Below are 23,852 nucleotides of genomic sequence, written 5' to 3' on the forward strand. Positions count from 1 at the left end.
CACTGTGTGTGAAGTGGACAGGTACCATAAAATGCTGTCTGTACCAGCAGGGGTAACTTGTTTGAAAACACGATGACATCATATCAGAACTGCTAGAATGTCAAGAGATCTATGTGCTGCTGTATTGAGACATGTTTCTGCAAATTCCCAATACCCCATCATTCTCTCACCCTGGCATGGCTTCTTCCTCACCCCTCCCTTTCGCCCCCCCCCCCCATTTAAGGAATGATCTTGTAGCAGGAACCAGAAAACCACACAAGTGTCAAAAGAAAACAAAATTAGTCAGCTTTTGTCTGCCATCATAGAAACCAGGATTAACTTGTGTTATTCCAGAGTCCTACAGAAGAGACTATCTGCATGAGGAAATAGTGTATTGTCTTCTGTGATTCTCCCCCCCCCCCCCTTTCCCGGGGGTTTTGGTGGGTTGATTTCTTAATTAAATCTCAACTGACTCAAATAATGCATCTAAAAAGGCATGCAGTGTTGCGTAACCTTGCTGAGTTGGTAAACCATAAATCATCGGAAGGCTTATGATAGGGGGGATGGGGGATTTGTGTGTGTGGTTTTGGAGGGGGTGGGGGGCTATGTTTTGTTCTCTGTTTGTTTAGATCATTTTGAGTACACTTTACTGTCTAAACCCTTGTTCTTCCCTCCTCCCTTACTCAACTCCCCCCTCCCCCCCATGTGCTCATGTAGTACAAACAGGAGTTAGGACCTGCCATGTCCAATTTGGATGGCATCTGAGTGATGCGATGAAACTGACATGGGATTGTAGCTTTCTAGATCTTTTCACACAGTTGTGTATCTGATAGCATGATGTGACTTCTGCCTTGGTGATGCGCATGCAGTTTATCAAAATTGGGCGCTCTTAAGAGGCAAATTTTAGACCACCTGTGCTAGGATACAGTAGCACGGTTGTAAATGTTACTCTGAATATGCTCTTTCTTGGTCCCCCACTGAAATTGTACAAATTATTACATTCTCTTATCGATGTTGATAGCCTGCTATTACTCAGTTTTAACAGATCATTGCTGAAAAGTGGCCAGTTACTGTTACAGATGGATGTGCATAGTACAGATGTATTCACAAGACGTATTCACAAATCAGAAACAGCGCTGGGTGTTGAGTGGGGCTATTGGTTATAAACTCCAGGCAGAATGTTCGAAGGTGTTTTAAACCTTAAAAGATTCAGGAGACGTGTTACTTGATAGAGTCAGGAATTCCATGTTTCTTTATGCAACACTTTTGCTTTTTGAAAAATGTGCTACAGGTATAAATGGGTAGAGGTTTTTGTTTTTGTTTTAAATAATGTAACTGACTCTGTTGCTTTGCGAAACATGATTGTGGATCCTTGATTTTCTTTCAAAGGCAGGAAAGCCTTTACCACATTTAAAAGTTTTGAGAAAGGCAAAAAAAAAAAAAAAGGCACTGGCTTAGTGTGAATCCCTTGGAAAACTATCTACCAGCTGTTGTAAGCCTAATATAGACACCGTTCCTTCACAGAAGTGTTTATTAATTTATAGATAATCATATCCGTGATTTTCCTATACTGTCCTCACCACCCCTATACTGGGGAAAAGAAGGGGAAGGACTCTCCCCCCCCCCCCCCCCCCCCCCAGTCCACACCTGCATAAGTTAGATTGTGGGAAAGTTCTGACATGGCAGGCTCAACTTGATATTGTTTGGTGAAAGGCTGGGCTGGCTTTGAGCAGCTTGTTTGTTTTTGTTGAAAGCAGGGCTGTGTTGCTAGAAATTAGCTTTGCTGTGAGGTTTGGGATTTATTTAAAATGCATTTTGTTTTGATAAGTTGTGTTTTCTCTCTCTTTCGGCTCTTTATTTGTCTCCCATCAGGGATTGGGGGGTGGGGTTAAGCAATGTACTCATTTGTAAAGCTGTCTGATATGACTGCAGACATTTGGAGTCAAAAAGTTATATGAAGTACTCTTTGTTAACCTTTCCAGTGCAGTTTCCTCTCTTGGAAAGTGGATCTTTACAGATAACACACAGGTTTTTTGGGGGAGGGGGGTCAAGAATGTACACTGAGTGAGCATCCACAGTCGTTCATTATTCTGTGCAGTGTTTAAAGGTAGGGCTTCTTTAATTGATTAGGTAAGATGCCCTCTTACCTTCCCTGAATTAGGTGGGGGGAAGAGAAATAAAGGCAAACAACAATAGCTGATAGCGTGTTCTAATTTTTAAGCTATCTTGCCCTTAAATCTGAAACATCATTGTTCAAATAACTGAGAACAAGGTAAACCAACAACATCAAAAAGGTCGGCTTCTGTGATTTCTCAAGGGCTTGTTATTTTGTACTTTCCAATTCTATTTGATGTCTTGACAAAACAAGATGACACAAGGGAGAATACATTAAATTTTGATATTTTTTTCGTCTAACCTGTACCAGTAGTGGCAGCGTAATTTCTCACACTTTTTAGTGAAGGCGGTGTGGTGTGTGTGTGTGTTTTCCCACAATTACACTAATTGCCACGCCAGTTTGAAAAGGTTTGCTGGGCTTCTCCCATTTGCCTTGATTTTGCAAGGCATTAAAAAGAAAGAAAGAAAAAACATGTTTTGACCTTTAACATGCAGAGATCTTGCTGGTTGGAATGTGTCTTCATTAGAAGTAAATCAGTGAATAGCAAGATTGTCAAAGAAGCCACTGATGTTTTCTCATTACAGATCTGCACAACCAGTGCAAATTAGTTTTTAATGTACAGAGGAAGGTGGCTGTGATAGGTGTGAAACGCAGTGCACTTCAAGCAAATAAACTTTTACAAGTACTGCAAAGGCTGTAACTCTGAGCAAAGTGACAACCACTAAATGAATGTTTAGCTGAACAAGAAGCTGAATACAGCTTGTCCTCTTCTGACACTCTTATGTCTGATTAAGACTAAACTAGTTCAGTAAGTTCACTGTGTATATTTCAATTAGGTATTAATATTCCATTAGCTGGAATGCTTCCTTGTTTACCCTACGCCCCCACCAAGCAATTATTTCCCCCCCCAAAGAAACAGAAGAAAAGATAAAAACCCATATTTTTTTAAAAAAATAAGAACAGCAAGAAAGCAAAGCCACAGGCTAAAAGTACATGTTACTATAGCGGTTGCTGATGCTGTGTTTTTCAAAACCTACTACAGAAAAATATAGCCCGATTAAAATTTGTCTGTTAGATTGCACCATTGTTTAATACTGCTTATTAAATATGGCCTTTTATTGTAATTCTTTCTGTGTTTCTGCAAATATTTAAAAATCAGGTAAGGTGCTACAGACAGATAAATTAGGGGTGGGGTTTTATGTTTACAGGTGTATCCGGTGTATAAAATGTGTATCTGGGAGAAAAGGAGATTAAATGCATTGCTGTTTATTTATTTATTAGTTCAATTTATACCCCACCCTCCCCACCAAGGCATTTTAGAGAGTGAGAAGCAAAGATGGGGGGGGGGGGGGGGCCCCGAAATCACTTATAAGGATGTGAAGGGAGTCTCTTTTATTCAGGTAAGGTAACAATTAGAAATGGTTTAATAGGCATCTCCCTTCCCCTCATCTCTCCTACTATTCGGGTAGTTTTACTGTGTCTGTTTCACTGCAGTGCTCATTTGTCATACGTTAAAACAGAAGAGGGTTAATTTATGTAAACTTTATATTTGTATGCAAATTAAATGGGTATGTATTATAGCTTCAACAATTAGCTTGATACATAAGTAGGCTGCCTTGTGCACAGGAGAAGTGGCAGGTGGGATCAAGTTCCGCGAAGGTCTTATGCTTTAAACAAATATTAAATCATCTTCGTTTTCTTCCTTTCTTTCCTGTCATTGGGGAAGGAAAGCTTTGCGTGGTAGGAAGCCTGAAATTATTTCCCAAGTCAGGAAAACCCATTATGTTCAATTGTGTATGTCTGTGGTCAAACTCCTACTCTTGGTGAAACGTAATAAACAAAATGATAAAAATAAAATGCTAATTGAATTGTAAAGACCTCTCTCTCATCTTTTCTCCCTCCCTCCCTTTTTTTTTTAAATAGGAGGCTGTATTGTTGAGGAGAGAACAGTTATGCTAATGACTGACTACTTAGCTGATTTTACATTAATATAATAAACAGTACCTGTCGTTCTGTGCAGTGTTATTGGGGGGGGGGGGGAGCCTAGCAAAGTCTTGAAAGCGGAATCCCATTTTGCATAATGAAACGGAATCATGGTTTCCACATGAATGGTTCTAGCAGTGTGGGGTTTCTTTTCCTTTTTAAATTATTTTTGTTTTGAAGACTTGAAATATTGTGTCAGAAATGTTCTTCTATCCTGGGGGGGGGGCAAGGGGGAGGTACGGGTAATGTGATTTAGCACTTTCTAGGCAGTAAAAGTTAGACTGTAACCGAACACTTTGATCATGATGCTGAGTGCCTTATTCTTACTTGTTAGGACAATCCCAAAATTGCATATGTATTTGATCTTTATTTTTAAGACACTGATGCTATCGTTGATCAGTACATTACCTTTCTTGCCCAATGGCTGTCCATATGTGGTCATTTTGCAATAATTTTGGAGCCATCCATTCCGATTTAGTCAAGAAATCAAGATGCCGTTTGAAAACTATTTCTTTACCAGAAACAAAAGTATATATTACACACCTCTAGGTAGAGAAATAGCTAATAATAATACTCCTGAACTGTGGAGACTTTTAAAAATAAAAATGGCACTTTGCGAGTTAACAGGGTTATACAAATTTAACTTTGTAGAAAGCATTGATTTAGTATTCAGTCTGACTGAAAAGGTAAAAATTTAGATGTTTGACTGAAAAGGTAAAAATGTAGATGCTTATTCATCTAAAATACATCTAACAAAGTAGGTTGCAGCACAGAAAAGCTGGTGCTAGATTTTTTTTTTTAAGCTTGTTAGTCTTTAAGGTGCCACAAGACTCCTGTTTGTTTTTTCTGCAACAGACGAACAGGGCTTTCCCTCTGGAATTGTTATTCATTTCCTGACACTCCCTTTTGTCAGCTGCCTCTGTGTCAAATCAAACCATTCTGTATACAAAGTATGAGCTTGGGCCAAATGTATCTACAATAATTGAATCTTTTTTTTTCCAGCGGGAAGTGAAGTGGCCAAGTGTGGTAACACTTTTGGAACTCTTTAAGGAACGGGCTGCTGTGCAATTGGAGAAATAAACGTGGAACCAGTTGTTTGCATTTAAAGCCCTTTTTTTTTTTTGCAGTTGGTAGTATTAGAATGTCAGCAGGTCTTTACTAGTAGAATTCTAATAGCTAAGGAGCAGCTGTATTTTTTCCCCTTCACCTCCAGCTTTAAATGCAGCTGGTACCTACCACACCCTGTGAGAATCTGTCAACAGGGCTGCATGCAGTTTATTAAACAAACCGAACATACAGCCTTATTAAAATTTAAAATAGGCCATTGAGTTAAGTTTTTTTCTTTTTTCTTTTACAAGCCTGTTTGGAAAGTTAGCACTCTGAAAATCCATTTGTCTGTATCCCAGTTCGACTTTCAGCTTCCTGAAGTCAGTAAGCCCAAACCCAAGGTATTCATTCCTAAGAAAGAAAAAAAGAAATGAATGGATTAGGGTTTTGGCTTGTTGACTCTGATGATTAATAAAATTCATGAAATAGGTGCAGTTCAGTACAAGTCACAATTAGTTTATTCCAAGCATTCTTGGTAAAGATACGTTCTGTGAAATGCTTTGTGGGTTGCAGCTTATAAAGGGTTAAAAATATTTTCAGTTCTGAGGTTTGTTTCTCCTTTTAAAGTAGAACACATTTAAAGGGTTTGCTTTATTAAACACGCACACACCAGTATTTGTGTGTGTGTGTGAAAAGTATCTCACATTTTTACCCATCCAAGACTGAAGCCTGGTCCTGCTAAGGATCAAGAGCAGACAGAAGGGTCTTATTTCATTCTGATGTAATGTGTTGTATACTGCCTGGTATCTGAAATAAGCACAGTTTCGACAGAATACACTCAAACAGGGAGCCATAAATATTAGAGACTGTAGTTAAGAACTTACATGACTGTTTTAAATACTATTGATTTAAACCACTGGCTAGTTTTTATGAATCAAAGTGTAATTCCCAAGCTTTGGCTATATTTCTCAGTACTAGAGCACTCTCTCTAGTGTGCCTTTAGCAGCTTTCCAGACATTCAACACAGGATTAAATGATAGTAGTTACAATGATCAATAGGTTAAGACCGGTACAATCACTCTTGCCGCTAATGACCTCTGTAGTAATGGGTAATAAAGTGTGGGCTATAATAGCCTCTCGCTGCTGCTGCATGCCCTTTGAATCCTAGTATTACTAGGGACTAGTTACATGAAGGAGTTGGACATTGGAAGTTAAGAGAGTGGCTATATAGCCCATAATTCTTAATCTGCAGTGTGTGTTCACACGCATACACATGCACACCTCACAGTAGTTTCTGGTCCATTTGAGTGTGTTTGTTTAAAGCCTTAAGTACATTATCATCTTGAGCTCCTGCAATAGGTTCGGTGCTAAATCTCTTATCTGTTGCAACTTTGCAGTAAGGACATATCGCTGTTGGACATTCTAGATGCTAACTTGTTAGCTGAAACCACATTTTTACTGTCAAGAATAGCTAGTTGTGCCAAGCTGCCTTCCACTAAAGAATATGGATTAATTCATGCCACTGTGAAGGATTTCTGTCACCTTTCCCTGTTGAGCTAAATTTTGTCCTTTGTCAATTACGTGAAATTCTGATGTTTTTGATGATGATATGTAGGAGTTACATAGCACTACAGAGTTTTCAGAATCCTTCCCATAATCCCTGCTACAGACCTGTAAGATAAACCAATATTGCCATCCCCACCTATAAATGTCTCTTGCCCTGAAAACCATACAGGTTGCCATACATCAGCTGTGACTTGACGGCACTTTCCACCAGATATTGCAGATCTGTAAAGAAAGATGTGTAAAGAAAACCACCTGCTAAAATCTCACCTTTGCCGTGAACTGGCTGGGTGGACTTAGGCAAGCCAGTATTGGTTGGACCATTGAGCCAATCGTAGACCATGGATGTACATTCTATCGCTATCCTATTGAGCTTCAAAAGCACTGTTCGTCTGCTGTCTGTGTAGGGTTGCCAGCTCCAGGTTGGGAAATACCTGGAGATTTTGGGAGTGAAGGCTGAGGAGGGCGGGGTTTGGGAAGTGGAGGGACTTCAGTGGGGTATAATGCCATAGAGTCCTCCTTCCAAAGTGGCCATTTTCTCCAGCTGAACTGATCTCTGTCACCTGGAGATCAGTTGTAATAGCAGGAGATCTCCAACCACCACCTGGAAGCTGACAACCCTATATCTGTGTCACAAAGCCAAACTATGCATGAAGGGTACTAACATGATTATTCTGGGTGTTTTTACTGCCTCCCCACCAAAAACAAATGGGAAGTGTGAAAATTCGTTATGTGGAGTGGGGGGACTGTGGGAAGAGGGTAAAGGGACTGCTGAGCCTTTCCCCTTCATGTCCTTGGTCCGTTCAAAACTCTTCCATTCCCTGCTGGGAACTGTTCTCTCTGCAGAGAAAAGTTATAGAGGCAAATTTGTCTCTCGGAGGTCCCTGCCACACAGCAGGGAAAACACCGTCCAAAGTGCGGCTAATTAGAGCCGCACCAAAATAGAGACACCGCGGCGGGATCCCATGGATCCCCTGAGCCGCGGCACCGTTGCTCCCCGGCACGATCAGATGCCGGGGAGGAAGACACGGTCAGGAGGGGGAGGCTGCCGAACTGCGCATGTGTGAGCATGTGCAGTTCGGCCAGGAGCCGGGGATGCACCGGCGGAAGGACGTGCCGGTGATCCCACGGCCGGCCTTGATGCGGACTTCCCGGATGAACCACCTCGGTAGGTGGTTCATTTTTGCTGCGGGGTTTTGGGTGGAAGGACTGGATCGGGAATGGGCGCGCAACGCTTCCCAGATGTTGCTGTGGGATCGCGTCCGTTTGCTGCGGCCCCGATCCGGCCCTCTCCCGGCCCAAAACCTCTCGTGACCGGGGCCTTACGTTGCAGGTGGAAAGCAGCTACAAGGGTGGGGGATGACTACAGTTGCCAAGTGGCAAGTCAAGTGGCATCTCTCTCTTGCTCACCCATACACGCATATGATATGGTGCTTTTAACCGTATGGGATGAGGGTAGGGAGCAATTTGAAGCAGGTCTACTCAGAATTAAGTCCAGTTCAGTCAATTGGGCTTACTACCAGGAAAATATCCTCAGGATTCTGACCTGTGAGAGACTATTGCTGTTACCACCTCTGTACCAATCGTAGAGGAGGGACTATGCAGTTTTAAGCACTACAGCCTGGTTCTTGGTTGTCTGAATGTATGGTATTCGAAGGGAATATTGCAATTTCTCAAATATACACACACACTCAAGAACTGGAGTCTTTAGAATATATACATATTTATATAAATATTTTATATTTTTACATCTATAAATCAGTTGGTGCCTTTAGAATTTGCCGCTAATGCTACTTCCAACTTGAAAGGCAGTGTGGTGTAGTGGTTAGTTTCAGACTAGATCTGGGAGACCCAGGTTCAAATCCCCACTCTGCCATGGAAGCTCATTGGTTGAGCTTGCACAAGTTACAGACTCTCAGCTCATCCTACCTCACAAGGTTGTTGTGAGGACAAAAATAGAGGCCAACAATGTAAACCACTTCGGGTTCGCATTGAGGAGAAAGATGGGGTATAAATGAAGTAAAGAAATTTCCAGTGTAACAAATCAGACTTGAAATACTCCTTCTAGGAAAGTCTGTAGGAGTTGGATGTCCCTTGGAGCTAATCTTGGTTCCCACATTAAGGACAGGGATGTGCTAGTGAGATGGTAGAAGGCTGAGGTGGTAGACTGGACCAAAACACAGCTGGGGGATTATTTTTTTCAGGCAAATAGGAAACACACAGGGAGAAAGGTTCTAATCCCTCTTTGCTCCCTGCACTGTTGTCACCTCTGCCCGGTTGCAGGGAGTTTCTATCATAGGGGGAGTGTTAAAAATGTGGTCCTCCCACTGCAGTGGTATATTCTGTTCAACCATGCCAGGTCCCTTCTTCATGTGTGATCCAACCCTTAAATTACAGCTAATACATTACTGCTCTGATTCTTGCAGTGACAAAAAATTGTTCATAAAACAGTGACACAACCACAGTTCCAGGGAAGCAAACCTGGATCAGTAATCCAAGCATACTTCAAATGACAATCAGAGACTGAAGATACGTACAGAACCGTAATCCCAGTGTACTTCATTAATTTAACACTTCTAGATTCTGGGACAGATGCAGATATTGTTGCTATAATACTGTGGTTTTACAAATCTTGAGATTTGGGATGGGGGGTGGGGAGTGTCTTGCTTCCCTGCTCCAGATTATTTGGATTATTCTGACATGTAGCAGAAATGCAAATTCGGAATGACAATGATGCTGGGAAACTCTTGGTCTGGATTTCTAGTGTTATGTAAATGAAGTGTCAAAAGGGAGTAACAGTTTCTCTTGGCTCTTGCAAACAAATGCCTTCAGTGTGGTCTCTGACACATGAACGTAAATGCACACAACAATGTTTGAGGGTGTTCACTGTATGTGAATCTGACCTTCAGGAACCATTTTTAGTTCATCAAAATTAGTGGTGCTGAGAAATCAGGACATTGGTGCATAATGACTGTGAAATTAGGAATGAGAATTTGCTATGCAAATGACAGGACAAATCATGTGAAAAAGTCAAGATAAACTGCATATTAAGACATTAGGTTACATAAAATTAATACTGCATCTCTTTCTTGCTTACCACTCTCCTGAAATTTTTTTTAAATCCTTTTATCTCCTGATCAGCTATTGTCTGCTGATTTTTAAAAACGTGATGCATTAAAATGTGCAAAACATGTTATTACCTTTTATTGTAATACATGAGATGACAGCAGATCCTTTTTAACAAAAGTATATCCTTTACTGCTTTTAGTTTTCTGCTGTCACCCATTTGAGCTGAAACTAAAGAAAAGTAAGGTTCTTAAATATTACTATTCAAGTCATATGAGTTTTTTATCTCCCCCCCCCCCCCCCAATCTATTGTAAGCCTTCCCTTTTTCTCTCTCATTTTCTGGTGGGGTTTCTAGCGAAATAGTCTTGTTGCATTACCGGAACTGACAAAATGGTTCTCATGTAGTCTGCAAATTAAACACAAGTGCAGTGATTATTTTGAATAGCTAAATTACATTCTAGAAAGCTTGCAGAATTCAAAGCATTGTCATTAGGTATCCGCTTGAATACAATTTGTGTAACCTTGGCCAAGACAGCCTGTCATTTTAATGTCAGTGTTTTATCTGAACAAGACATCATCCTTTCAGATACAGTGTACAGGTTCCTTGCAAAGATGCCCGTGCAGAAACGTGTTAACAGTTGCAAATATGAAATGCTATCAAGTTCATCACTGTAGCTGTTTGTCACTGAAATGTCATGGAAAGCGGCTTTTAATGGTATCTCACATAATACGAAAGAATTGAAGCCATCTGTATGCTAGGTGAATCTGGAATGGCAGCGACATCGTCGCAGGGACTCCGCTGCTAAAAATTGCTTGGGAGCAAGGTGCGGGTTTTCGATACCGCCGCGATTGTGTGTTCATTTGTTTCAAATCATTAAGTTCAGCCTCCCCAATGATTGCTTTGGAAGGGCTTTACTTATTAATTAACATAAAATTTGTTAGAATTGATGGTTGCCTCTAAAGGCACACAAATTGATGGTTCAATTTTCTCTGAAATTGTTTCTATTGCAAAATCTGAGTTGTGGGGGGGAGAGAAATGGAACGTGCTTAGAAGGTTGACATCGGAGTCCTTTTAACTAAACGAGACAGACCACTTTTAAAAGTCCAACCAAAGGTGAAGAAGGCACCGCAAGACAAAGGGGGAAACGCTTGAGTATCTCTGAAATGAACCGGCCGTATTGTCTTGAATGCGCAGAGGGGAAAGGGATATTAATAACTGTGTTTGAAGGAAGCTGTGCTCTGAGGGGCTTGCTATTTACACTCTGTTGGTGCTTTAGGTTCCAGTGTCAGTGGCTATGATGACACCTCAAGTTATCACTCCCCAGCAAATGCAGCAGATCCTCCAGCAGCAAGTCCTAACTCCACAGCAACTTCAGGTCCTGCTCCAGCAGCAGCAGGCACTCATGCTTCAGCAGGTAACTTGTTTCTTCCACAATGTGATAGCCGTAAGAGGACTGCCAGTTCAGACACTGTGCTTTTCCTCCAGGGAATGCCAAATAGCCAGGGGTCATTTCCTGCAGGAGCACACAGGAGTGGAGCTCCGGCAGTAAAGAGCCCAGGGGGCGGGCACATGCAACAAGCCCCACCCCCTGCTCCCAGCAGCCCTCAGTCAGAGCAAGAAGCAGCCAGATAAGCTGCAGAGCCCAGCCCCCAGTCCAAAACAGTCCAGTGGCACCTTTAAGACCAAGTGTTATTCAGGTACAGGCTCTCCCTCCTCTGCGAGGACAGATCTGCACGTTCCCCCCACCCCCAATAGCTAGCAATCCAAAACAGTCCAGTGAAGCCTGAGCGGTGGGTGTTGCCTTCTGACACACTTCCGGTGATGTCAGAGGGTGTAGCATATACAAGTAAGTTATGCTAATGAGTTATGCTAATGAGCTCCTGCACCTCTTTTTCTATGAAATGACCCCTGCAAATAGCCAGACATTCTCCTGTACGGAGTTGGGAGGGAACACTCTGTCCATACTGGCCCCTTCGCTAGTCGCGCTCCCTCTTCATTCTCGGCTATACATACGCTGGGTAATAGCTGCCTCCTCAGGTGCAACGTCTCAGATTGCTCTCTTTCACGTTCTAAGAGGTATGAGTGGGAACCCCAGATTCCAGTCTTCTGAGGCCTTTGTGCCAGGTAGAATGAGAATGGGCCTTCAAAATAACTAGAATACCTTTCGAAGAGCTCGAAAAAGAGATTTTGCTATGCACTTGAAAAATCCAGAGGTGCTTTGTCCTGCCTCTACCAGGAGTAGCTGTTCTGCTGTAACTAGCGGAAATAAACAAGAGAGCTAAAAGTGTTCTTTTTTTCTATCTCGTAGAACATCTGAGGAAGCACTATAAGAAAAAAGAACTAATAGGGCCTGTGCTGCATGTATTAATTACTGTTTATTATATGTATAGTCCTTAGAAGACAAGGCAACGTGCATGAGGTGGCTAGGCAGCCTGGTCTCAGGTTTGCTTAACCTCAGCAAAGTCACTGCATCCTGGGCCTTAAGACCATGCCCTACTACTCCCCTAGGGTAATTTTGCCGTGCCTTCAGTGATGTTGCCATCTGTTCACTTTTATTCTCCAAGCGTGCTATGGTCACCCTTTAGTAGAGTCATCTTTAACTTTTTTTAGGACATTACTTCTAGTCTTGACTTGCAAGGGCTGGCAGATACCTGGGGGCAACCAAAGCCATTCTTTCTTGGTGTAGTGTTCAAGAAGCCAAAGATAAACTGTGCAGAGGTCAGTAGAACCATATGTTAGGGGTGTTCTTTTTTTAAAAAAAAACAAAAACTTGTGATACATTCTGTGGGTTGCTATCTGCCTTTGCCAGGTATGCTGTGAATTATTCTCGAAGCCATCTATTGTGTGGCTTCCATATCCTGATGAGTTGCACAGGGTTAATTTATTAATGGTGCAGCAATGCTGAAGTCCACCGCAAGCCAATTGAGAGTGCTGGGCTTTTCACTTGTTTGCTCATTCATTAAATGGAATCCTTGAACCCGCTATCTGTCTGGAGAGACTGGGAAGGTGGGGGGGAGGGTCGGGAGCTCAGTGCCTATAGCAAACAACCCTTAGTATAGTACAATGCAACGCTGTTTTAGAACGCATGTATATGTTTCAAATACAGATTCACCAGGCTCTCCAGCAAGGGCATTTTAGCTTTGTTGTTCCAATCAAAGGTCATTCCTTGCCTTATTTTAATTAGTTTGTGTAGAAAACGGTATGTTTTTCATCAGTTCATTTTTTAGATGACTTTTCAAACGATAATGCCAAGAATAGTCAGTGTGCACTGAATTTATTGTCGAGTTTCAAACTAAAGGTCAGACCATTACAGATAAAAGGATGCTATTTTTCAAATCACAGTTTGTGTATTACACCAAAAAGGGGACCCTGAATTGGAGATCACACTTTGTTTCACTTAAGTCTCTCTCTCTTTTTTTCTTTCTTTCTTTGTAGCAGCAGCTTCAAGAATTCTACAAGAAACAACAGGAGCAGTTGCAGCTTCAACTTTTACAGCAACAACATGCTGGAAAACAACCTAAAGAGGTATGGGTAGCCCCCTCCCCCCCTGTAACATTTAAACTACAGGTCCTGAAGGAAAATATAGTGATTGCAAAACTGTCATTCATTTTATAAATGGTTGAGTGACTGAGTTGAATGGCTGAGTTGAATGTATCAGGTCCTGGCTGTTAGATTTAGACATCAGGGCTGTTTTTCTCTTTAGTTTTTTCCCCTCCTGTATGATGTTATGGCACTGCACTATACCTATGACATTATGTGAAAGAAGGCTTGTGAGACTTGAAATATTTTTACTTTAACTATTGTACTGTCCAAGAACTTTGTGCTTTTAAAAAAAAATGGCATAATGTTAAATGCAGGTTAGATATTTAACATAGTGTTGAGGTTGTACGCATATTTGCCCCAAACTATTTTCATGTGTCTCTCTCTTTCTCTAACCAGATGGGATATTGCATGTGCAAGTTGGTTGCATTTCTCCAGTGCAGACCTGCAGCAGAGTCTGTGCACATGTTGTATTGTCAGTTTTTCAGAAGGGGCTGGTGGTAGTAGCTGGAGTTAGTCCTTTTTCTCTTCACTGTCAAATGGGTGGATGGCCTGTCACCTTTCTGTAAGTGAAAGGGGCAAACTAGACAAGACAGGTGTGAGTGAGTTGCCCGCCAGGAACTCAGTTAAACTGTGCCATGGGGGCCTAGTTCTAGCCAGAACTTGTGTGAAGGAAGAAGGGATCCTGCCTTCTCCCCCATGCTGTATAATGGGCCTGCACATACCCCTTCCAGCACCATTTTGGGTCAGAAAAATAGCACAGGGAGCAAGGCACCACTGTGGTCCTGATCAGAACTGAGCCCCCTCACTGCACTTTAAAGGAGTTTCCACCCTGACCTGGATAGCCCAGGCAAGCCCAATCTCATCAGATATCAGACGCTAAGCAGGGCCTTGGATAGGAGTACTTGGATAGGAGACCTCCAAGGAATACCAGGACCAGGATATAAAGGTGGGCTATCGTAAGCCACCTCTCTGAAACAGCAAAGCCCCATTAGGGGTCACCAGAAGTCAGCTATGACTTCCAGATACACACACACACACACACACACAAATACAAAAAAAGGAGTTTCCAACAGGAAACTCCTTAAAGTAGCAGTGCTAATCCAGGGATGCCTGGTGTGTGGATCAGGGCCATTGGGTGCAATCAAGAGCAGGACGGGGATGCTGAAGGGTACTTTTACATGAGACATTTTTCTTGGGTGGTAATTGTCTCAGAATAGTTTTGGAAACTTCAGATTAGCCAGGAATGATGGTACCAGTGTATTGCACTTGCCTTAACCTCACTTGCTTTAGACCGCCTGAATTTGATTGTCAGGATCCAAAAAAGAAAAAAAGAAAAACCATCTCTCCATGGGGAAAGGAAGTGCAATTAATTTGTACTTGCAATTCCCTTTTCCCCACACAAAAAAAGGAAAACTTGTTTAGACTGTCCAGTGAAATGTCAGATGTGAAGCAGCCATGAAATTCATATAAATAATTGGTAAAGATGGATGAATCTCTGAAGTCCCGTTAACTCAGAAGAATTTAAGCACTGCTCACTTTCTCTGCATCTATGGCTACCTCTAGAACTGTGGTTTCAAAATATGTTCCAGGGGACCTTATGTTTCCCTGGAGGCTTACTGGAGGCTTCTCAGGTGAACGAGGATTCAAGGAAGACATTTTGTAAACAATTACTGATCGTCTCCTGGAATGCATTCCCGTGGGGCAATGTGTTCTAGGATTTACTTGCACTTCAGGTGAGTCAGCAGAAACAAGTTACCTCTACTGCAAAAGCTCTTGTTGCTTTAACTTCACCTCTTTTGGAGGCACAAGGACAAACTAAATTTGATGGCATCCATAGGTGTGCACTCGAAACATTTGAAAATGTTGTGAGTGCCTGATCCTTGTGCCCCCCCAGAACCTATTCAAGTGCTGGAGTGGCACTTGAAAAGGGGCTGGGGGAAACAGAATTGCCTGGTCCCACTGTGCTATGGGCTCGATCAGGATCAGGGCCATGTGACATCTTTAAACAGCCTGGCTTCAACTCTAAAATGGTGGCAAAATCTACAAGTTGGACCTGTGGATGTTGTAATGTTGACTTTGGCCCAGAGAGAGCTGGGCTTGCAAAGAGGATCTTTTATCTGAGCAGTGGAACCAACAAAACAATATCCAGTGTCTGAAAGCCATGAAAATGACAAAGCTTCAAGAATATGCTCTTAATTAGCAAAATCCAAGATGGAAAGTATTGGCTGAAAGTTGGTTATTTTGCTCTTTTGTAGTGTTAGCAACACTTGGAAAGTTGTACAGAAGTTCTTCTATCCTAAAAAAGCATTCCTGAAACTTTTTGAGCATTCTTTTCCACACACCTTCCACAAAAAAAAATGTTTTTTTGTACATCCTGCTATACCTTATTAATTTTGTATGGCATTGTCTTACAATTTAAAAACCGCAGATGTGTTCCTAGAAAAGAGAAGGTAGATTGTAGGAATATCCTGTAGTTATGAAAACTTATTTCCATAGTTTATGAATGCTGTTTCCCATTGTTGCAAAACGCTATATGATGGTCCCTGCCACACGGCAGGGAAAAGGATGACTGACTAATCAGACTAATCTGACTAATCAGAGCCGCCCAAAGTTGAGACGCCGTGGCGGGATCCCACGGATCCCCCTAGCCGCGGTGCGTCGCTCCCCGGCACGATCAGATGCCAGGGAGGAAGAGTCTGATGAGAGGGGGAGGCTGCCGAACTGCGCATACTCGAGCATGCGCAGTATGGCTGGGGGCCGGGATGCACCGACGCAAGGACGCGCTGGCCGATCCCACTGCCTGGCTTGAGGCGCTGTACTGGATACAACCACATAGGTAGGTGGTTCTTTTTTAGTGCGCATTATCGGAGGTTGGGATGGATCTGGGACGGGCAGGCAACGATTCCCAGATGTTGCCGTGGGATCGCGCCCGTTTGCTCCGCCCCCATTCCGTCCACGGCCCTGCCGGCCCAAACCGCCTCGTATGAACAGGGCCGATGTCCTTCTGTTGTGGCCCTAACACAAAATGGCTCTGTGTCGATGCAGTGGTTGCGCTGCACTTAAGCATGTGTGCCAAAATTGGTCCAACTAGTTTCTTAGCCACCAACATCTCTTCCCCTCACCCCAGTCTCTTTTATTGTACAAACCCCAAGTTTGTACAATAAAAGGGTCAGCAAGGTGTAGTAGTTAAGAGTGGTGGACTCTAAACTGGAGAACTGGGTTTGATTCCCTGTTCCACCACATGAAACCTGCTGGGTGATCTTGGGCCAGTCACAGTTCTCTCAGAACTCTCTCAGCCCTACGTACCTCACAAGGTGCCTTTTGTGAGAAGAGGAACAGAAAGGTGATTGTAAGCCGTTTTGAGACTCTATAGGGTACAGAAAAGTGTGGTATAAAAACCAACTCCCCTTCTTCTTTAAGAAAAATGTGGATTTTTATAGCAGAGTTCTGAAAATTGGGGGGGGGGGCATAATAGGAAACGCTGACACAAACCTTAACTATAGCCCACTAACAGGCACCACTATAATAAAAAAGGGAACAGATTAAAAAATGTCTAAAATGTAAATCTAAAGGACTAACAGTAATTAAAATGGAAATGGCACAGGGAGGGAAAGGCATGTAATTGTGAGATATCACTGAGCAGAATGCTCTCAGCTTTGTTTTGCTGGCTGTTTTTCTAATTCAGTAGGGCTTACTCATCAGTGGCAGTTCAATGCGCGTTAATGACTCTGGGATGCAGGCATCACTCTGGACAAAGAAATGATTATTGTGCGGTCAAAAGAAGTTCAAAGACAAGAAGGGAATTTCAGTTTTTTCCCCCCTTAGAGATCCACATTCAAGAGCATATAAATTAAGCCAAATGTTAAAAACCACAGTCTGAAAGCTGACTTCAAAGTCACAACTCTCTAATTAATGAACTGCGAGCTTCAGTTTGGACAAGTCGGTGGTTTGATGCGCCCATAAATCAACATGACAGGTCTGTTTCACAGTCTCAGACAGTGCTTGTCATTGAGTCGCATCAGATGTAAACACAGCAGAAAAAAAAAGAGGGAATATGAAGGAGGTGCAATTGATCAACAGAATTGGTAAAAACCCACTTTTGAAGCGCATTATGCATGATCACAGGAAATGGCTATAGCCTCAAGAGGCTTTCTCTCCTTCTGCTGTTGCTTTTTTGAATCAGATTTCTAACAACCTTCAAAAGGGAGAATAAGAATTATGGAGCTTCTCCCCTGTGGCTGCCAGGCAATAACCCCCTGTTGTTATTTTGTGCTTCTTTCTTTTCAAAGGCGTCAAATTTTAGTTTTTTAAAGATCTTTAACTCTATATTTGAAGACAAACAATAAAGGGCTGCCACTGTCATTCTTATCAGTTACCAGGGATTGTATTTTTTTTCTTTCTGTTGCCACTTCTTATTAACCTCTTATTTGGTCTATTAGACATAGTTTTGAATGCAAGCCTGCATGCTGGGAGAACATGAAAGTTCAGATGAGCTCAGAGGGCAGATAAAGAAATTTGAAGGGGAAAGTTACACAGCAGAATGAACGATAAAAGTTAACTCTTCTAAATTGCTGTTGTCAGACAGGAGAGCGTGTCTGACACAAAGATGATGGCTCAGAATGGGGAAAAATACTTTTGCCTTTTTAAAAAATGGCAAGAAGGGAACTTGGACAATGTGATGGCATTTCAATATCTTACACAACTGATTTACTGTGGTCTCAGCTTCTGATGTCGCAGTATCCAGAGTTACAATATGGTCTCCTTAAGATGTGGATTATAACGTGATAGATGTAAAACAGTTCTAGGGGCCAGGACCCTTTTGCTTTTTTACTGGATTGACTTTTTTTTTTTTAATTAACCAGATGGTTTTAATAGAGGCCTGTTTCAAACAATGGATTTCAGACCTCTCCTCTGAAGTTAGAGAGGTGGCATTATTAAATTGGTATTCAGCTGGTGGTCTGCCTGTGTCTGTGCATGTGTATTTATATACCACGAATGCAGGTGTGCATGCGCTCAATGAGATCATCATATGCTGCTTTGTTATGTAGACCGATGATGGTTTTAACAAGGTGTGAATTTACCATTCGAACAGTTGGCATGCCTGTATTAATTCACTAACACACACACACCCGTTATTAGTAGTTGACGGTGTTGTCCCATTATCTGAAAACAGAACAAAAGCAAGCAAGATAGCTTTGAGCTGTAAACAGCACCCCATACATGTTTTTTTTTTAAGTCTACTTTCCTGTAAGTTAGATGAAGAGGAATTTTATAGTGGGGTGGAGGGCATGTTTATAGTAAATGCCTGTTGAAGCCAGATTTTGGATCTATAACTTAAAAGCCACTGTGTGCTGTTTGTGGGGTTTTAAAAAACAACAAAAATTTTGGCCTCTGAGAAACAAAAAGGTGTTTGTTGAAACAGATATGGGAATGAAATGATGGAAGAAATTCTAAGCGGAGTTAGATTTTTCTTAGTAAAGGGCACTTTTCCTTTTTTGCATTCAAAGTCGAGCTAAGTAGATTGTTTTGTTTAAAATGCCGTTTGTCCTCCAGTAGTTATGACAATTTATGTTAGGCAGTAGGGAGTAACCCAAGAAAGGAAAACAGACCTTTGACAGCAGCTTTAGGGAGGGGATCAAAAATGCAAGTTTTATCAGGATATTTCAGCATTTTAACAACTGACTACTGACCTGACAACAGGACTGCACCGAGACCTTTTTTGTATGCATTCAATTGTGAGAAGTAAACAAACTGCCTTGTATCCTGTGTTTGGTAACTGGGTGGGGAGCACAGTTTGGCAACGTGCATTGCTTTTAAGTTCTTTCTTGGACAATGGGCTTGTATACTTTTTTATCCTGGCTTTTTAAACGGAGAAAGAGCTTTCATGAGCTTTTTCCTGGAGGATAGCTGTGAAGACAACAGAACAGGCATCAGTCAACTTATATAAATAAAGCTAGTTTTAAAATATGAACTTGGAGTAAAGTGGCAAGTCACTGACATGTCTAAAGCAAGGAGTGTTCTCGTACTAAATCATTCCTTTTACAGTATTTCACTAGGATTAGTATCTGAGATGCTGGACGAATTATCAAACACTGGTTTAAGTATCCTGGTGATTTATATTAATCTTATAATTTGAGAAAAAACTAAAACCAGGCGGATCATTTTGGTATGCCGCAGAACTGCCTCTCCCTTGCCTTTTCAGCTTATTTACATGTTTGTTTTTTCTCACTATATATTTTGGTTTTTCAGACAGGAAATCAATTAACTTTCCCAGTGGGTACAGTAATAAGGTCTGAAATTGGTAGCTAATATGATATTGGTGGGAGGCTTTATTTTCCAGTTCCAGAAGAATAAAACCTCTTTGGCATTTTAAACACAGGAAAAAAATTGCTGATCATTTGGGGCTATTCCTTTTCACCTGAAGGTTCTCCAACTTTGAATGCTGAATTCTGCAAATTTACATCAATCCAAGTAAATTCTGATGATTAAATACACCCTTAAGTAATACATTACATGGACATAATTAGAAGTTGTAACTGCTGACAGTAAGCATGATAACTGTAAAGTTATATCAGTAATACTGTCAGCCATCCAACCATGTGGGGAACCCTTACCACACTGATGAAGACCCCAACTTTTTGCCACATGTGTGGCAGGAAAATATGATACCGTGTTTGTAATGATACTGATGAACATGGTATGAAAACCCTCATCGGCTGGAAGTCACTATTGGTTTAATGAGCACTCTAAAGAGTAGCAGAAATGGCTTTAAACACATTTTTCACTGTCCTGGGGAAGAAAAAAACAAACCACAACTTCATAATTCAGTGACTGTATTTTCAAGCCACTTCTGACATACTTTAGAATGTTCTTTCTTCACTTCTCCTTGGCCAAGATCAAAGAAAAGCAAACAAAAACTGGGATCTTCATGGCAGCATTGGCCAGGGCTTTGGAGGAAGAGAATGTGAGTATATGAAATGATCGCTTTTCCCGCCTCTCCCTTGCCCTACATATTGTCATAGGAATTTTCACTCTTGCATTGTTGCATTTGCACAGGGTAGCAGGTGGCAGTAGAAACACTGCAGAGTAGGGGTGTGCAATTGGTTTACCTGAAACAGAAAAATACCCCAAAAAATACATTACTGGTATTATGGGGGTATTTTTAAGCGAAACACAGATCAGAGATCTGTATTCGGCTACCGATATAGATGCCCCCCCAAAAAAGCTGATTATTTTTGGCTTTTATTTGGGTGTGTTCAGCTATACTAAGAACATGGTATAGCTACTCCTCTAAGCCCTGCTACCTCAGCGCCACTCAGTTCACTTGCTGAGTCAGCACAACTTGGCTAGTTGTGCCTTCTGAGTTCACTTGCTGAGTCCTGCTGCTGAGCTTGGAGAAGGCAATAGGCATTTAAAGAAACACCTGTCTCTTTAAATGCCTTCTTTTTCATTGACTGTCGTCATTGTGGCAGCATGACTCAGCAAGTGATGGATTCTCCATTATACCCAATGATTCCCATAAGGTATAATGGTGCTGAAAAATTTTAGGTTTTCTGAAAAATTCCCAAATTCCAATGCCAGACCAATATTGGTATTCGGGAATATTGGAAAATAACAGTATTCTTTGGATTCAATATACCCGAACCTAAAAAATACTGGGTTTTGGGTTTTTTTGCACACCCCTACTGCAGAGCCCGGAGGAGCTGCGGTGGCTCAAGTGGTTAAGACGCTGAACTGCAGGCTGTGGAAGGTCAGTAATTCAGCAGTTCGAGACCCAGGTGCCGCAAGACGGGGTGAGCTCCCGTCTCTGGCCCCAGCTCCTGCCAACCTAGCAGTTCGAAAGCAAGAAATTGCAAGTAGATAAATAGGGACCACTTCGGTGGGAAGGTAACAGCGTTCCGTGAGCCTTGGTGTTTAGTCATGCCGGCCACATGACCACGGAAACATTTCGGACAGCGCTGGCTCTTTGGCTTTGAAACGGAGATGAGCACCACAACCCTAGAGTCGGACTCGACTGGCTTTCGAGCAAGGGAACCTTTACCTTTACCGCAGAGCCCTAGTACCCTTGCCTTTACCACCACATTTCCACCAACACAAAACTTCCTTCAATGGAAGCTTCCGAAAAAAATCCCCAGCTTCTCACCATGAAAGATATTTCTTGGGGTGCCTGATACCATTAGATACTTGCCACTTCTCTTTATTACTTAATGGCACAGGGCAAAGGTTATTGCCCTTCACCTCTGACCTGGTTTTCAATCCGGATTCCCCCCACCACCCTTCTTGTAAATGGAAATATGGTATGTACACTGACGTTTCCTTCCCTCTTTCCATCTATTATTTCGGGGGGGGGGGGAGAGGGTTAAAGGAACAGAACTTCAGGGATGCCCATTTGTTTTATCACAGTGTGCAGAGGAGATGTTCTTTATAAATCGTACCCAGTATGGGATGGTAAGAATCACAGATTGCTGTCTGAGAGGCAGCAGAACCATTGCTTCTCTTGTGTATGTATTTTTCCTTCCAAATTGCTAGGCCTACCCAGATTCCTGTCTTCTTTGGATGAGTGGAAATATATTTGTTTTTTACACGCACCTTAAATTTTGGGGAAGACCTGTTTGTCAAAATCAAAATGCAGAAGTTTTTTTTTCTTTCTTTCTCATCCTGTTCCCCTCCTCCCTTTCCTCTCCAAATTCTGATGTCATAATAGGGTCCTACATTTCCATCTGTCAAGGGTTAATTTGCTTTCTTCAAACGTTAGCCACAAATGCATTTCAGACCTCCACCTTGATGTGATTCCTAACAGATTAGGGATATTAGATAATTTCCTTCTATTTATTTTACAACTGTGCTGTGTTATCTTTCTATCATTTAGATAATTACTAAGGAAATCTGCATTAACTTTTTTTTGCTAGCTTAAGGGATTGCTAAACACGGCCATGATATATTGATGTTCTGCACAACCAAAGTTTTCTTCCTGTCATCGTACAATAAATAAAGAGATATTTATCAAAACTGCAAAGGCTTTTCCCCCCTCCGTTTTAAAGAACAAAGCAAATAAAAGACACAATGAGCAGAACCTTAGAGGCTTCCTTAAGTGAGACCAAATTAAGGACTCCGAAGCCTCGAGTACCGTACATATTAAACACTCGCATTCAAGTAAGATGTTGTTTGCTAAATTATGAATGTGTGTAATTAAAATCTAGTGGCTGTTTCTATGAAAGATTTACAATGTTATTTCATCGTTTGTCATGGCTAATTAACAATATTAGATGAAGTTTTTCTTCTTCAAAGGTCTGACTTTTTTCTCATTTATTTATGTCAGAAATGATAAACAGAGTAGTTAAAAGCTTCTCGGGGTATGGCAGTGAGAAAAGCAACATGTTCTTTTACACCTCAAAGGTTCAAGGTTCAGGTCCCAGTGGACTAAGGCAACTTAGTCTTCTTCTAAGGGCAAATAATTAATTCCCCCCCCCTCCCCAAGTGCTATGGTGGTAAAAAAAGGAGAATAATACAACAGAAAGAACTGTGGGTTGATTGATCGCAAGATAGAGTGCTACTATGAAAATGCAATAAATTAACCAGTTGGAGCCTCAGTTGTTGAGACTAATAAATAAATAGAGCGTAACATAGGATTATTTTTCATTCCAGGTAAGTGTATATGATATAATCAGTAGGATCCTGGCGGGTTTTCAGCTAGCAGAAAAAGGAACAACAGGTCCCCTTTAACCACCTTGTGGAGTAGGTTAGGCTGAGAATGTGTGACTGGCTTAAGGTCATTGTAAGCTTCTGTGGCAGAGGACATAAGAACATAAGAGAAGCCAATATTGGATCAGGCCAATGGCCCATCCAGTCCAACAGTCTGTCACACAGTGGCCAAAAATACCAGGTACCATCAGGAGGTCCACCAGAGGGTCTCCCAAATCCTAGTCTGATACTGTAAACACACAATACTGGTTTAGGATCCCATAGGAATGTGTGTTTGATATGACTAGTGTCCTGTTTAAATTAAGCCTCGTCCATCAAGACAAAAAAAATTGTGGATTTTGCAGGAAAGATCCAGGAGCTATAGTGGAAAGAACTTGACATCCTCCTAGAATTTATTCAAGACCCAAAGCTATCTAAGGGCATGTCTACTGGGATTTTTTTAACAGTAACACCTGCATCCTATCACATGCTGCTTTTCAAACTCTCCCCTGTTTCAAAATGCAGTCGTCATGCAGTATAGGGGGCACTGCCATTTGGTACTTTCCATCTGATTATAACTCCATGCAGAATAGCGGAACACCAGCATTATCACTGTAGAACAGGGATTAGCGAAGTATACTCATCAAATAGTAATATGTTAGAACAAATCATGAGCCAGTGGGCAATGACTAATCTGTTATGTATTAGTTTGTGCAGTAAATATAAATAGCATACTACTTAAATGAGACTGGCAAATGCCAAACTGCAGTTGCTGGACGTATTGTATCTGCCTTGCAGTTTGGAATTAGTGTGCTAATATATTGACATCTTGGGCAGCCCTTGATATTTTTATTGCTATTTATTCGATTTAC

At 41.7% G+C, this 23,852-nt stretch overlaps 1 protein-coding gene across 2 annotated transcripts in view; it reads left to right on the forward strand.

Annotated features, from left to right (window-relative positions):
* The window catches only part of FOXP1 (forkhead box P1), a 544,619-nt gene that overhangs the window by 371,813 nt on the left and 148,954 nt on the right, over positions 1-23,852 (forward strand). For both annotated transcript variants that reach the window (XM_015418621.1, XM_015418622.1), the window contains exons 5-6: positions 11,033-11,170; positions 13,192-13,281. In XM_015418621.1, coding sequence (XP_015274107.1) covers positions 11,033-11,170; positions 13,192-13,281 — 228 coding nt within the window. The remainder of the gene's footprint in view (positions 1-11,032; positions 11,171-13,191; positions 13,282-23,852) is intronic.

The sequence above is a fragment of the Gekko japonicus genome, unplaced genomic scaffold, assembly GCF_001447785.1.
Source record: "Gekko japonicus isolate JY-2015 unplaced genomic scaffold, Gekko_japonicus_V1.1 scaffold483, whole genome shotgun sequence".
In the NCBI taxonomy this organism is placed as follows: Eukaryota; Metazoa; Chordata; class Lepidosauria; order Squamata; family Gekkonidae; genus Gekko; species Gekko japonicus.